The following is a 15,244-nucleotide window of genomic DNA, read 5'->3' as shown; positions in this document are numbered from 1 at the left end:
TAAACCGCGATGGTTTTATTGATGTGATGTTTATATCAACGTCCATCAGTGTTGAAATTTTTTCAAATTCATTTTCAACAAGTTGTTCAACCAAATTTCATGTTTCCATCATTTACGTGTGTGTATTTTTTTCCGGATGATTTTGTTATGAAGTTTTCATAAATATGAACTGCAAATCGAATGATTGACTCTCATCAAACTTTCACGTGCCGAAAGTAACAGTTGTTTACCACAGAGCAAAAAATAGAATCACAAAATTCAGCAACATCATTTTCTATTTCCTGTGCATGTGGTTTTTTCTCGAACCATCTCTTTCAAATTAGAAAGAAAATTATATAGACTCTAATCTCAATTATTGTACGATTGGTACAAGTTACTTTAGAATCAATATAGCCTTTCATCGATCGACATTAGCTTTTTTTTGTGTTACTCATATATGTTGGATTTCTTTATTGTAAAATTGCAGAGAGTCAAAAGGCAGAAAATGTTCGTTGCCGGTGTACAACGATGACGAGGATGCAAGCGATTTTAATGGCTTTGGATATCGAGCAAGCGATACGATCAACGGTATAGGTAGCGTGTCCGAGGATTATGAGAATCAGAGTGTTAACGTAAGTGTTTTAATTGGTTTTTGTAACGAATGATTTTTCGATTATATGTTTAATACAATTGCTTCTTCATTTGTGTCAAAAAAAAAAAACAACAACAACCACAACATACTTTGTGATGTGTGTCTAAAAAAATAGCAACGGAAAAAAGATCTGTACATTGTTTTCTGTGGTGCACAGTTACAATTACGGTGTCTGGTGTTGGGGCGACTAAATCCATTAATTAACTATTTTTGTGACGATGAGCACGCTTTTGCTTTATTTTCGATTCGATTTATTTGACCGCTATAAATTCACTGGCCCAACGCAATGCAATCTTTTCTTCTCTTTCTTCTTCCCTTTTCTTAAATAAATTGAACACAACCGAAAACAAAAACACGACAAACGACCGAGACAAAAAACGCAAACACACTACATAAATTGAAGAGATTGAAGACCGCGTACGAAACACACAGTCTATTAATATATCGTATGGTATGTGCAGAATGCGTTGAAAAAATGCCAGTGCCACTATGTTTCGTATCTTTCTCGACCGAAATTGTTCCATTTCGTTCATTTTCACTTATTTTAAATGTGTTAGTCACTCAAAATTTCGACTAATGTTTCTGATCTACGGCGTTGTTTTTCTTCTTGCGAGCTCTTGCAATCTTATGTGGATGCATTTTCACTTCAAACAAAGATATAATACATACCATATGAAAAAAAGGAACAGGAAAAAAATTTAAAGTGAAAAAAACAACAACAACTACGTTCTGAACTAAATGAAATAGTAGCCAGATACGTGCAGATAATTAATGGTGAAATGCCAAAGAAATGCTCTCGATTATTTTGAAATGAAAGAATTTATTTGCCGATTTAAATAGACTACAAACTACAAACATCAACGGCCAAATATTCTACATATTTGTCGGATTTTTTTTATTCCGTTTATTTCTTCTTTTACTTCTCGGCTCAAATTAAATGGATTTTTCTCTTATTTACTCTAAATCCGATTTGAGCGATGCGATCATCGTAACGATGATGACGATGTTGCGTTCGCACGCACAATATTTATATACATAATTGGCTCAACCTGATGTACATTCACTTCCCTTTTCTCTCTCTCTCTCTCTCTCTCTTGATATCTCAATAAAACTGCATTTTTTTGTAAGTTTGTGCTATTTTAAATGCGACCACAAAAGAAGCACTCCTTTGCACAAGTTATTTATGTAGCCTGAGTTTGATTTATTAAACAAATATTTGGTTCCGCATAATGTTTCTCCTTTGCTTTTCTTCTTTGTATCATATCTTTCATATAACAACAACAATCATCAATATCAAAAAATCACACACAAACAGAGCGATAATACGTTGGACAGCGATAAAAATCGTTTCATCGATGGAAACAGCAATCACCGTGAGAGCTATCGTCGTGATTCTGAATCAAGTCCTGGATTTGATGATAACACATCGAATAGTACATTATCGGCAGCATCGCCTGATCCCGTCTACAGTTCATCATATAATTCAAATGGTTCACGCACACAGATCACAACACTTACAAGTAATTTTAGTCGTGTATCGGTTGAATCATGGGCCGAAAAGCATCATGCTCCACCATCGTCGAATCATTTAAAACCAAAACCTCGATTAACGCCAAAAATCGAAGGCCATTTGGCAAGCTACGAAACGAAATTTAATGATTCAAATGCCGATCAAGACGAACGCAACGCAAATGTAAATGCTGATAAAATCGATTTGCCAAAAATTGATATTTCATCGCGACGTGAACTATTCGAAAAGGAGCAAAAAGCCCAATTCAATCGATCGAACGACACAAAAAAATCACCGATTCTATTAACGGAAAATGCTGAGGCGCCAGCAAGTATCAAAGAACGTTTATCACATTTAGAAAAACGAAATGATGAGCCAAAAGAAATGACGCCAACCAAGCCAAATCGTTATTCGGGAGATTTTAGTGGTGTGCGTGAACGTTTTTTGCATACGGAAAATGGACAATTCGTGACGATTGAACCAAAAGCACCGAAAATCGATGTACCAGTGGTTCCGTTAAAAGAGCGTCTCATGAGCCTTGAATCGTCAATGGTCAATGAGACACCAACATCAAACGGAAAACTTGAGCATCGAACAAAGAAAATGGCCGAACCAAAGTCAATCACACTCAATAAAGTGGCCGATGAAAGTAATTTGAAAGTGATTGATAACAACAATGAAAGCACAACATCATCACCAATTCACGTCGATGAATCACATCATATGAAAGATGACGAAGACAGTGGTATTAACTCGGATGATTTACAATCAAGTCTTGCATCGCAACAAAGTCAACCCCAGCAAATGGCCGATGAATGTGTTGTTATCAATCGAAATGTTGCAATGGCTGTGCCGCGCAATGAAAAACCAAATGAACCGGTACCAGCTGCACGTAAACCAGAGGTTATGCCACGTCGTCAAATAACACCCGATCTCGTTAAAATTACAACCAATTCGAATATCGAAGATGATTTATTGCAGTCACAAGATGAGATCGATGATGAAGCGGACAATAGTGTAAGTTTACAAAACACCAGTCCTACATCTACAACCAAAAACTTTCTTAATTTAACGATCAAAAGTGTTCTAGTCGATAGTCATGATATTCTTAAGGCTTCTACTATTTCTTCTCCTCCTACTCCTTCTTTTATTTCCACAACTACTACCACTTTGGTGATGGAAAATCAATCGATTGAACGTGCCATATCTAGTGGCCAGGCAGCTGCACACAATGAATTTGATCGCATTGTAGATAACAATAATCATAAGCCCGTAGAAAATCACATTTTAACCGTAGACGTAGAACCAATACTAACCGAAACATTGAAAAATAACGGCACACATAATACCGACAATGAAATCGCAATCGAAAAACCAACATCATCGACACGGATCGATCACATGCACATTTCTACGCTACCAAACAATCAAATCGATGATGAACAATTCGTGTCAAATACAATTACCACAACCGAAAACAAATCACATACGACGACGACGACAACGACCGCTTCGGTAGACAGTGTCGATGGTAATCATAATCAAATCGATATAACACAACAACAACGCGAATCAATTCAATTGAAAAATGAACGTATCAAATGTCAAATAGTTGGTGTTTTGGAGAAAAATAAAATTGATGTAGTTTCATCGAACGCTTCAAACGAAAATCAATCATTATCGAAATGCTCAAATAAAAATCCATGCAAAAGCCCAAGCAAAACAAAGAACATTTTTGATTTTATCAAACGTAATTTACTCAACGAACCAACATCTACCGCCAATTCAACCGAATCAATCGACAACGAACCAAACGATCAATGTTCAAACTTTTATATTTCGTTGAACAAAACCCAACAACCCACTGAAATCGATCAATTACTCGATGACGAATTGGATAAATTAAACGACGAAACAGATGTTAAATAAATGCGATTTCATTGCGCATGAAAGTACACTTGAATTGCGTCGTCATTTAAATGTTTTTTTTTATCTTTTATTTAGAATGAAATGAAAAAATTAATTGTTATTTGTTCATAAAAGTAGAGAATTTCCTGTTAATATAATATAAATCAATGTCATAGATTGCTCTCTATATTTAACCAAAAAAATGAAACCAAACCATATTTTAATGTTAAAGATCTGAATGTAGAATCTTCCGGCCTTCTTGCATGTACAAACCAACAAAAAAACAACAACTCAAACGTGTAATTTGATTATACGCAAAACTGAAGTCTATTTGAAATACTCTAATTTATTTTAAAAAAAAATCTTTGAAAAAGAACTTGAAAAAATTATGTAATCTATTTCTTCGTAACAAAAACGAAAATAACCCCCATCGCCTTTATTCTCTTGAATTTTGTTAGAAAAAATTATTAAAAAGAAAAAAAAATTAAGAAGATAACAGAATTTTTTGAACAATTTAACCAAATTTTGGAATATTTTCGATAAATTTATGCTCTTTGGTAGCACTGAAATGGAATGTTTGTGAAAAAATGTGTTATTTTCTTCAATTCTCTAAATATAATCACCTTTTGTTACTATTTTGCCTCTTTTTTTTTATTTATATGCATAAAAGTCAGTTTAGTCAAGTGTGAATATATTTTTCTCTTTCGTTTGAAAAAAAAAAAGAGTTCCGGCACATTTCCACCGTATATAAATCAATTGAGTAGACCTTTTTCAGGGGGAAAAATTGAATAGAAATAGGAAAGTTGAAAATTGAGTGTTGAAAACGTCCATTTCGAAAAGCGTGTTAAGGAATTGCATGAAGCGAATAAAATGTCTTTAATTTTTGAATAAGTGAACCAGCGCAACGGCCACACATGCTTTGGCGGCTAATTACTTTTAAAATGCAGTACATTCAATTGGAAAATGTTATTTTCGCTGAAAGCATACATATGCGCAAGTCCATTTACGTTGAATATGCCAATAATAAAATCGTAGACAAAACCGACGATATTCAGTCTATCGAATACCTTCTTCAATCGTTCATTCAATACATTCAATTATCGGTCTCGTCCAAATACGCTAATTAACCGCAGACGTTTTATTCGCTTTAATGCGGCCAAACAAAAGTGAAATTTTCAATTTTCAAACATTGTTCGAGCATTGAAACAGAACAAGAAATGGGCGTATTGTAGAAATTATTGGAATATATGTGCATATATTGAAAGAAAAAGTAAACACAATAAGACTACTTTCGTTGAAATTTCATTTGTGTCTGAAAATAATCGATAATACACGTTATTCGTCAAGGACTTTTCCACACTCATTATGTTATTGTAGAGAGTAGAGATATATCCAGTAAAAAGCCAGTTCCATTTCACTAAGGTGAAATTAAGTGAACACAATTAATCTGAAAATTTAAAACCACAGAAGAAAAAAAATTGACCAAGAAAAAAAAATGTTCCCCATTTTAACGTAGTTAATGTTTTTAAAATTATGCAATCATGTTATGCCATGAATATATGGAATAGAAAAAACTTTTAAGAAATGTTCCACTTAAACCGTTCAATTTCAATTATAATATGGATTGTTTAGATCAAAAAGTTGAAAAATATAAATGATTTACTGGCTAATAATAATAAAAATGTGAAAAAAAAACTAAGAATAAATCAATTGTAGTGTGTTTTCGAATCCATATACACATAATTCAAATGAATTCCCAGCATTCAAAACCGATTTGTCGACTCTTTTCTACCCATTGATCTCAATTATTAGTAGTACTTCGTGTTATTATTATTTTGCTGCGTTTATTTATATGTTCATTTTGTGATCGTATTGATTCGTTACGAATGGTTTGGTATTTTGCGAACGAATGAAAAAAACCTTTTGCCATAACTCATTTTCTCTTTCGCATCGCGTTGAAAAGCCGCCTGTGTACGTGTGTGCAATGCATTGTGCACTGTGAAAATATTTTCTGCCTCTAACTTTATGCAGAGAAACCAAAGAGAGAGAAAAATATATGTGTAATAGAATAATTTTTCCCTTAAGTTGTGATGCAATATAATTAAAAGAAAATTCCTTTAAATCTCATTTTCATTCCAAAATGCTCGCAAAAATTCCAAGCAATGCAGTACAATGCAAATATGAAAGTCGTATACATACCACTTCCAATAACTATTTATTTCTATCGGAATGAAATATTCTCGCATTTATGGCAAAATAGCAACGGCAACAACAACAAAAAAAAAACCGTAAAATATTGCAATTTATCCATATTGAGTGCGCGGGAATGCAAGGAAGAATTATCGATTTTCAGAAAATAAAAAAAATTATTATTGCACACATTTCAAAATATTATTTGCAAGTGATTTGTGTGCATTTTCGTCAACATTGTCAAATATGGTGTTAGAGTGAAGTTGTTTTAGCGATTCTGCGTCTAAGGTGCAGTACGATCGCTAACAATAAATATGAAAAATTTTATGACTATTTTTTTGTGTGTGCACTTTAGCGCTAACCTCAATGGATTATTTCGGTTTTCCGTCATTTGGGTACGGTTTACTAGTTGCACGTGCCAGCGATACAAACAAAATTGACAACGCAAATGACAAAGTAAAAAAAATCACTTCGATAAATCCAATAAAGCATGATTTTTTTTTTAATTTTGTCAGGCTTCTCCTGAATCTATCTGTTCTCTTTCTCTCTCTCTCTCTCTCTCTCTCTCTCTCTCTCTCTCTCTCTCAACGGTGACAAGAAGCAAACTTAACATAAAAAACTGGAGAGAAGTGAAAAAAAAATGTATTGTCAACCGGTATTTAAACTAAGTCACTCGTGTGCACGCATTTCATTTTCAAAACTATTGCTAATCAGTGCTCAACGCATTATGCAAATCGAGCGAACGACAAACTAAATCTGGAATGAAAAACCGTGATTTTACGTAATTTTTTTTTTCTTCCATTTGCTTGGTTCAATCATGAGCACAGTCATTGATAGTAGAGTAGTACACACATGGCTTGGAAAATAAAATAAATAAGGTGATATTGTTTTGAAGTTGGATTTTCTCTTTCGTTGAAAAGCTTGTTTTGGTGCCGGGTCTTTTTATTATTTTATTTCTATGTTTCAAATCATCTGTTTTCTTTATTTATGGTTATTTTTCTTCATTTCATCGCGTAATTCGCGTACACAGCGTTCCTTTCGCTCGATTATTTTTCCATTCGTCTAGCGCGTTTAAAAACACGAATCAAACGAAATAAACTCTATATTTATACGCGAAGGGAAGGAATACGCTGAAAATACACATACATACATTTTCTTCTTTTAAAGCACTACTTTTCTTTTATTTCTATCTTTGTCTGTGGTTAGTGTCTAAATTTATTTCAGCATTACACGAGGTACGTAAGTCGATGTGCAAACAAATAAAATTTATAATCATTGTTTTCATCTAATTAACTCTTTAGTTGCTTGTTTTTTTATAGTTTATTTCTGTTTCTTCCACTTTTTATTCAGTTTTTTTCTTTTCATTTGTATATATATTTTTGCGATTTGTGTTTGTGTAGAGTTTGACCATTAAAAAAAAATCATACATATAGTATATATAAAGAGTTTTGTACAAAATGCGAGTATTAACATCATTTATTTCTTTGATTTGATCTCCTCGATCTATCTCTAATATAATTTTTTTTTCATTGCTTGTTATTGCATTCATTGCAAATTTATGTTTATTTTCATCTAATTGCTATTATCAGTTTCTAATTTTGTTTTTTTTTTTTCTCTTTTTTTTGTGTGTGTTTTGTTTTTCGTTTTTTTGAATTTCGCATAATTTACACGAAAACAACAATAATGCTATACAAAAAACGCTATCATTAAATAGGTGATTGATGCATTGGATATTGCATTGAATGCAATCGATACGGAGAAACCGAACGAACTGATCAACATAGCGACGTCATTTGATGAAATTTATGAGGAAATAAATGAATTCAAACCATTAAAGGCAACAAAAACAACAACGACAACCACAACAATTGCCCGAAGTACAATCGCCCAAACGAATAAAGAGAAAGCAACCGCCGCAGCAGCTGTTGAAAGTGTAAATGTGACGAAAACAAGTGAATCGAACCCATGTACAGAGTCCAATGAAAATGGAAAAACAATTGACGAGCCATATTATCAAGTGCCGAAAAAGCAAAACGAGTCATATTATGAAGTACCAAAATCGCGACCAATTCCAGTCTACGAAAATGTCGATATGTATTACGATAGTGCGGCTTCATCGCAAAAGCTTGGCGTTAATTCGGTGACAAAATTGCCGGTCCCACTTGAAATCGGGTCGAAAGCATCGATTATGCAACCGCCAAAAGAGAAACCACCACCGCCACCAATTGAAACAAACGACGATGAAGAAGAAAGCGAATGTGCCGAAGAAGAACCATTGCCACAAGATGCAATGAAACGAATTAATTCAACGAAACGCATAAAAAAGGAAATTCGTAATAAACGTTCGAGTTTTTTGGGCATTGAAGGTAATGATGATGAAAGTTTTCTTCAATTAAGTGTGGCACCGCCACCAAATATGGCCGCATTATTGCAAGAAGAACGTCGCATCGATAAGCAATTGTATATGAAAGCCGGTTTGTATGATAGTTCGGATACGGCCGAAAGTCGTGATTCGGGCGTTTCAGAAAATCATTCACGTCAAAGCAGTGAACCCGTTACATCATCGTCCGAAGAACAAGAACAAGATTCCAATCGCCCGGAAATTATTAGCGCACTTGAAAAAGATAAAAAACTTATTGAAGCTGGCAAAAATGCATTGGCCATGGAATGTCGGGCACTTGGCACACAGCAATGGGTGTACAATGATGGTTTTGCACAAAACGATGATGATATCGATCCAATTTTAAAAGCGTTAGATGAACGTGAACGAGCCAGATGTATTGATGAACAAAATTGTGAACAGGCCGATATATTGCGTGTTGAACGTGAACTACTGCAATTGGAGCAAGAAGAAATGAAGCGAAAAAATATGATGAATCGTAAATTGTACGAACAACAACAACGTTTGCATGCACAACAACAACACGAAGCACAACAACAGCAACAACACCAGCAGCACCAGCAGCAGCAACTTCAACAAGAAGAAGAAGTTGAGCTTAGACGCTCATTACAAGATATCAATGGCAATGTAAATTTGTATGCAAATGTTTATAATACTGATTATCATGTCCAAGCGAATCATCGAAAATCGATGCCAAATCTACAGGATATGACATTGCGTGAAGTGACAGATAAAATTATTCCACCAATACCGCCAGCCAAACCGTTGCGTGTCCAAGAGTATTTAAAGTATGGCAAACAGATATATAGCAATGGCGCTGTGATTGATCCAAGAACCAATCAGTCGGTGCCAATGCACTTGAATACAATACACTCGCAGTCAAATGAAGATTTCCGTCCATATGCTGGAAACAGTGGCAGCAGCAATAATTCAATAAATGGCTCTTACAGCAATATGACTCGTCACACGTTGCACGCACTGAGTGCCGCACCAAAACCAAAGTTTCAAGACACATGGGCTCACAATAATAATAATAACAATAACAACAATAATTATGAAAATACAAACGACAATGGATGGAATTCAAATCGCGATTACATTGATCCAGCGGCCGAACCATACATTCGATCACGCCAAAATAAGGAGCCAATCGGTGATACTTGGCTTTCACTTCAAAAACGACGATCAGATCCACAGAATTTCAACTATAATAAACATTGGCTGATTCAAGAGGCTGAACAACGACGAATCGACCAAGCGCGCCGTGGTGAATGGTCACAATTGAATAACAGCAGTAAAATTATCCCGCGAAAAGGAAGCAACGATAATAAACCGCTACCCGATGCAGTCATACAAACGATCACACAACGCGTACAGAATAAGCTTAGCGATAAGAAACGGTATGTTTTCATTTTAAAATTGATTGACATGAGACGATTCTCTCTTTGTTACTTCAAGCTAATTTCATTGTCTTCTTCTGTCGTTTTTCATTTTCTCTTCATTTCGAACAGGCTTGAGATTCAACAAAATCATTATCATTATCATCATCATCCGCATCAAACACTTGACAGTAGCAACGAACAACTTGTATCGCCGCAACATCTTCACAATAGCTATCATCAAACGTCACATCAATTGAATGGCTCAAGATTGTCTGTGGACGAATTGAATAGCACACCAACCGCGCCACGTGAAATTCTCAGTGTCAGCGGGAAGAAAAAGTGCTCATATTGTTGTGAGGAATTGGGTAAGCATTTTTTCACAACAATTTGTCTCCAATTAAATTTCTGGATATTAATTTCTTTTTATTTTTATTTCAGGCCGTGGTGCAGCCATGATAATTGAGAGTCTTCGGCTATTCTATCATTTGGATTGCTTTAAATGCTGCGTATGTCGTGTTCAATTGGGTGACGGCGTGAGTGGGGCTGATGTTCGAGTCCGAAATCAAAAGCTACATTGTAATAATTGCTTCTCAAGGTAAGTTAGAGAAAAAAACGCCTTACAATTGCTTCGAAAGATTTGTTTCTAAAACGTTTCTCTCTTTTCTTTGTTCTTTTTCAGTGATGACGGTGTCAAATTCAGTTGCGTGTAATTCAATTCAATTTCGATCAATTATGTTATTGCTGGATGTAAAACATAAACACAAGTGTATAATATTGTTACAAAAAAATGAATATATAATTATTGATTAGTTTGTAAGTGAATAATAAGTAAATTTTGTTGAACGACAAGCGTTTTTTTTAAATTCAACGTTAATTTTGATTAAGCACAACAACACTTGATTAATTTACTCTAATTGCATACATTTTAATTGAATTATATAATATAAATAACAGAATATTTGAAACAAATTATATTATTATTTGACACATTGTCCCTATTTTTTTTGTAATATGTTGATAAATTCAAATAACTAGTTAAATAAGGCATGAATGGAAATATAAATGTATTTTTTTCACTAGTTTTTCGTTTGTATGATTTGTTTGTATTCAAAGCGAAATTTAAATAAAATAAGTTCTCTCCTTAAATCAACACACATTTGTTTTCATGTGCAAATATGACCAACTTTCTACTTGAACTGGATGAATATCACAAGCATGAACAGAGATCATCATCTGAGGCCTTGGTCGAGAATTCTCTTAATTAAAGATTTAAAAAAAATCCACGAAATATTCTTAGCGTTCCAATAGACGAAAAATGTATTTATACAGTCTTTTCTGATTCACAATAGTGGGATAAATCCATACATTTCTTTTTATGGCCGCACTTCTTAACTCAAAGGTAAAGTAAAAGAAAAATCTTTTTTTTAAATGAAAATTATTAATATCAAATTAAGGAAATTACTAGAAATATAGCGAACAAAAAATCAAGTTGATTCTCAGTTGAAAATGTCGTTAAATCTACGAGATGTGAGCCATTCACAATATGAGAATGTTTGTGACGTCACACGTAGCATTTATGCGCCATATGAATGACTGTATATTCATTGTTGACGTTTTGTGTATGTTAGTTAGGTGATGGAGAGTGAGATGACTGTATGTGCGCATTTAAACATGTGTAGTAAGGCAGCTCGAAATTGTTTTTTTAAGTCAGTCACACAAATCGATGCTGATGGTTGACACAGTTCCACGTAGAGTGTTTATCAGTTGTTGCTGATAATACATTTTATCATTTGTTGTTTCATATACACATATTTATGTATATCCATTTCTCCGGCTGATTGTTGTTGTTAACCTTGTTGTTAATATCTGTGTATTTGTGCCCGTGTCAGCGTCAAACTAGGCGACGTTTTTTTCATCTTCAAGCAATTACCTCCGTGTGTTAATCATTAAAGTAGTAACTAGTATACAATTTCAATTGATTTTGATTGATTATAAAAGGTGTGTATTTGTGATTCAAACTTCAGGTGGATGTTGTTTAACAAACATTAGTTTATAATAGATGTAGAGTGTAATCGATTTTTCAAGCCGTGTACCATATTTCGCTAATAAATTGAGTTCAATTATTAACATTATGTGAATCGAATATTGAAGCGAACGAAGATGCAAAATGTGTGAATTTTTGACATTGTGTAGAACATTTCTTTTTTCTTCATCAAAAATTACAAAATAAAATGATTTTCTTTTATTTCTCCCCTCAAGTTGCAAAAACTGACTAATATTTCGTGACTATGGTTATAAATAGAATTTTCGTTGATTTTGCTTTGTTTTGTTTTCTTATTTTCGTATATTTTACCTCGAAATACAAACAAAAAATTCACATAAATTGCGTTAAAATACATTTTAATGCCAAATTTATATTCCAAAAATAGTTTTCATTGCTTGACCACATACAATGACAAATCGAATGATAACCGGATAAATTCAGCTATTGAACACACATATGAATCATATCATCATATGATATGATTACGTTCCATTGCGATAATTTGTATAAAATTGACGGGACCGCCGTTTCACTTTCAATTGCAATCGATGATTGAATTGACGATAAAAAATGATAACGTAAATTTTTCATTTGGAAAAATGACAACATCTAAGCGAATATTTTTATTTCGTCATTCGGAAATATTCCGACCTTTTTTAGAATTCATAAAAAATGTTCCCCGATGTCGTGTCACTTGTCACATGAGTCAAATGCTAATAAAGCAATTTAAGCACATCGTAAAAAATCGTACATATGGAACAGTTTGTTTTTCTCATTTATACGATAGCTCTAATTAAACGCGTTATTCAATCGCTGACAGTATTGTTTCTGCTTTAACTCGTGCGAAGCCTTACTTAATGATTTTAATACGTTTTGATAAACGTTCGTCGTATAAACGAGACTTGTTTGTTCTTTTTTCTAAACAAATAATTTCATGAGACAGTACATAAGTTCAAGCATATTGTTCAATTACAGGAACTACTTACAAAATGACAACGAATACAACAGCAGCAACTACTGAGGCACCCAAGCCAAAACAATTTGCGTAAGTTGTTTTTCAAATTAATTCGCTATAAGCGATTCGTGCTCGTTGTTTTTTATGTCGCATTTTCAATTTCAAACTATTGACTTTGCCCATTCTAGATTGCTTCCAAAGATCATCAATGGGGGAATTGCCGGAATTATTGGTGTTTCTTGTGTCTTCCCATTGGATTTGGTAAAAACTCGCCTACAAAATCAGCAAGTCGGTCCAAATGGGGAAAAAATGTACAAATCCATGTAGGTTCAATGAAAATTGGTTGTGCATCTTCTTTTGGTCATTAAATCACTATTTTTTTACCCCTTGGCAGGTTGGATTGCTTCAAGAAGACCTATCGTGCCGAAGGTTATTTTGGTATGTATAAAGGCAGCGCTGTGAATATCTTGTTGATAACACCAGAGAAAGCAATTAAATTGGCTGCCAATGATCTATTTCGACATCATTTAACCACTAAAGATGGGTGAGCAAATCAATTTTGTGAATTCCATTCAATGACAATTATATTTAACATTGATTTATTTTGCAGGAAATTACCGGTAACACGACAAATGGCCGCTGGTGGTTTGGCTGGATTATGTCAGATTATAATCACGACACCAATGGAACTGTTGAAAATTCAAATGCAGGATGCTGGCCGAGTTGCAGCTCAAGCAAAATTAGCGGGTAAAACCGTGCCAAAAACTTCGGCCACCAAAATTGCGCTCGAATTATTCCGCGAGAAGGGAATATTTGGTTTATACAAGGGAATCGGGGCGACAACATTGCGTGATGTCTCATTTTCAATCGTTTACTTCCCATTGTTTGCCACATTGAATCAATTTGGACCGCGTAAAAATGATGGCAGCGGCGAAGCTGCCTTCTTTGTATCGTTTGCATCAGGTTGTGCAGCCGGATCATTGGCAGCTTTAGCCGTGAATCCCTTCGATGTAATTAAGACGAGATTACAAGCACTGAAAAAGGCCGAAGGTGAAATGCAATTTAATGGCATCTTCGATTGCATTGGGTAATTTTTTTTTTTCTTTTTTTGTCTTGATCGTCGAAAAACAATTTTCACAATTTTTAATTTATTGCAGAAAAACATTGAAACATGAAGGACCGCAGGCATTTTTCAAGGGCGGTCTTTGTCGAATGATCGTAATCGCTCCATTATTCGGAATTGCACAAATGGTGTACTTCTTGGGTGTAGCCGAAGCTCTATTAGGAACAAAAACTAAATAAACACACTGCCAACGCTAGTATATACAACGCAACTAAAATACTGCACATAATATCTATATGAACAAACAGCTTAAGTGTCCATACTACACATTTCAGCCATATAAAAAATACTGGTAGCTTTAGATTTAGTTATCGAAGTCGTGTATCAAACTGTGTACACTCAACACAATAGTATTTTTTTTCGTTCTTGGTTCTTAGTGAAATATTAACGATCAACATAATCACCTATCATCAACTGAAACAATAAAAAACACATAGAAATGCTTGACAATAAAAACAAAACAAATCAATGTACGTGTTATTGAGTATATATTCTCAATTTTAAAAAGTTTATCGCGTATTGTCTGTGTTAAAATTGAAAGTAAAAAAGCGAAATTATAAATTTTTGTTACCAATTGTTTGGTTTGTCATGAATATTTTCAATTAATCCAAGTATATCATAAATATCCGTAAACATAATGGTCTAATGTTTAAAGTTAAATTAAATTTTTAAATGTTTTATTGAAAATATATTTTAACCAAAACCAAATGAAGATATATACCACAATCAGTAAATGTGATGTGATCACAATATCAATTATTTATTTAGAATGTGAGATTGTAAGTCGGCCACAAATGGAAATAAAAAAATCATTATGAAGCAATATCTGATTCATTTTTACTTCGTCTGAAATACTAATAATTTGTAGTGAAAAACTTGGGTAAATATCAGCACGTTTCGTGAACCAGTCGCAGGTTGGATCGATAATTTCTATGGACCAGTTGGTGTAATAGTTGGCTGTACTAACAACTTTGTAGTACATTATTTTTTGATGCGATGAATTTTTGACAATGGGGGCTGCCCTCCCACCCATACTAGCTCATTAGCGCACCCCTTTTCAAAAACTTTTATTCACACTTTGGGTACTTTACTGGTTAGAA

General features: G+C 33.9%; 2 protein-coding genes across 6 annotated transcripts in view; both read left to right on the top strand.

Moving 5' to 3' along the window:
* Window positions 1–10,958, top strand: part of LOC116339854 (myb-like protein X) — a 55,177-nt gene extending 44,219 nt beyond the window's left edge. For 2 of the 4 annotated variants that reach the window (XM_031765922.1, XM_031765921.1), the window contains exons 5-10: window positions 467–611; window positions 1,947–3,158; window positions 7,954–10,040; window positions 10,152–10,387; window positions 10,461–10,617; window positions 10,702–10,955. In XM_031765922.1, coding sequence (XP_031621782.1) covers window positions 467–611; window positions 1,947–3,158; window positions 7,954–10,040; window positions 10,152–10,387; window positions 10,461–10,617; window positions 10,702–10,732 — 3,868 coding nt within the window. In that variant the 3' untranslated portion in view covers window positions 10,733–10,955. Of the gene's footprint in view, window positions 1–466; window positions 612–1,946; window positions 3,159–7,953; window positions 10,041–10,151; window positions 10,388–10,460; window positions 10,618–10,701 lie in introns of all 4 variants that reach the window. The other 2 variants (XM_031765923.1, XM_031765926.1) reach the window with 2 other exon arrangements.
* A 774-nt stretch (window positions 10,959–11,732) lies between these two features.
* LOC116339464 (mitochondrial glutamate carrier 1-like) lies at window positions 11,733–14,969 on the top strand. 2 transcript variants are annotated; one of them, XM_031765354.1, is made up of 6 exons: window positions 11,733–12,020; window positions 13,042–13,111; window positions 13,210–13,344; window positions 13,416–13,565; window positions 13,632–14,108; window positions 14,179–14,969. In XM_031765354.1, the coding sequence occupies exons 2-6, from the start codon at window positions 13,056–13,058 to the stop codon at window positions 14,321–14,323; spliced, it is 963 nt and encodes a 320-aa protein (XP_031621214.1). In that variant the 5' UTR covers window positions 11,733–12,020; window positions 13,042–13,055; the 3' UTR covers window positions 14,324–14,969. The 2 variants fall into 2 exon arrangements, with proteins under 2 accessions (XP_031621214.1, XP_031621215.1); XM_031765355.1 differs by lacking the exon at window positions 11,733–12,020 and adding an exon at window positions 12,153–12,191.
* Window positions 14,970–15,244: the final 275 nt, after the last annotated feature.

The sequence above is a fragment of the Contarinia nasturtii genome, unplaced genomic scaffold (assembly GCF_009176525.2).
Source record: "Contarinia nasturtii isolate CC-2019 unplaced genomic scaffold, AAFC_CNas_1.1 Cnas_scaffold_533, whole genome shotgun sequence".
NCBI classification, from domain to species: domain Eukaryota; kingdom Metazoa; phylum Arthropoda; class Insecta; order Diptera; family Cecidomyiidae; genus Contarinia; species Contarinia nasturtii.
The sequence above is the reverse complement of the archived record's forward strand: the minus strand, read 5'-3'. Positions and strand labels throughout refer to the sequence as shown.

Excerpts from the sequence above, each read along its gene's own strand:
- LOC116339464 (XM_031765354.1), top strand. The coding sequence starts at position 13,056 with ATGACAACGAATACAACAGCAGCAACTACTGAGGCACCCAAGCCAAAA. Across the intron at positions 13,566-13,631 it reads CATTTAACCACTAAAGATGG|GAAATTACCGGTAACACGAC; the intron begins GTGAGCAAATCA and ends TTTATTTTGCAG. Across the intron at positions 14,109-14,178 it reads GGCATCTTCGATTGCATTGG|AAAAACATTGAAACATGAAG; the intron begins GTAATTTTTTTT and ends AATTTATTGCAG.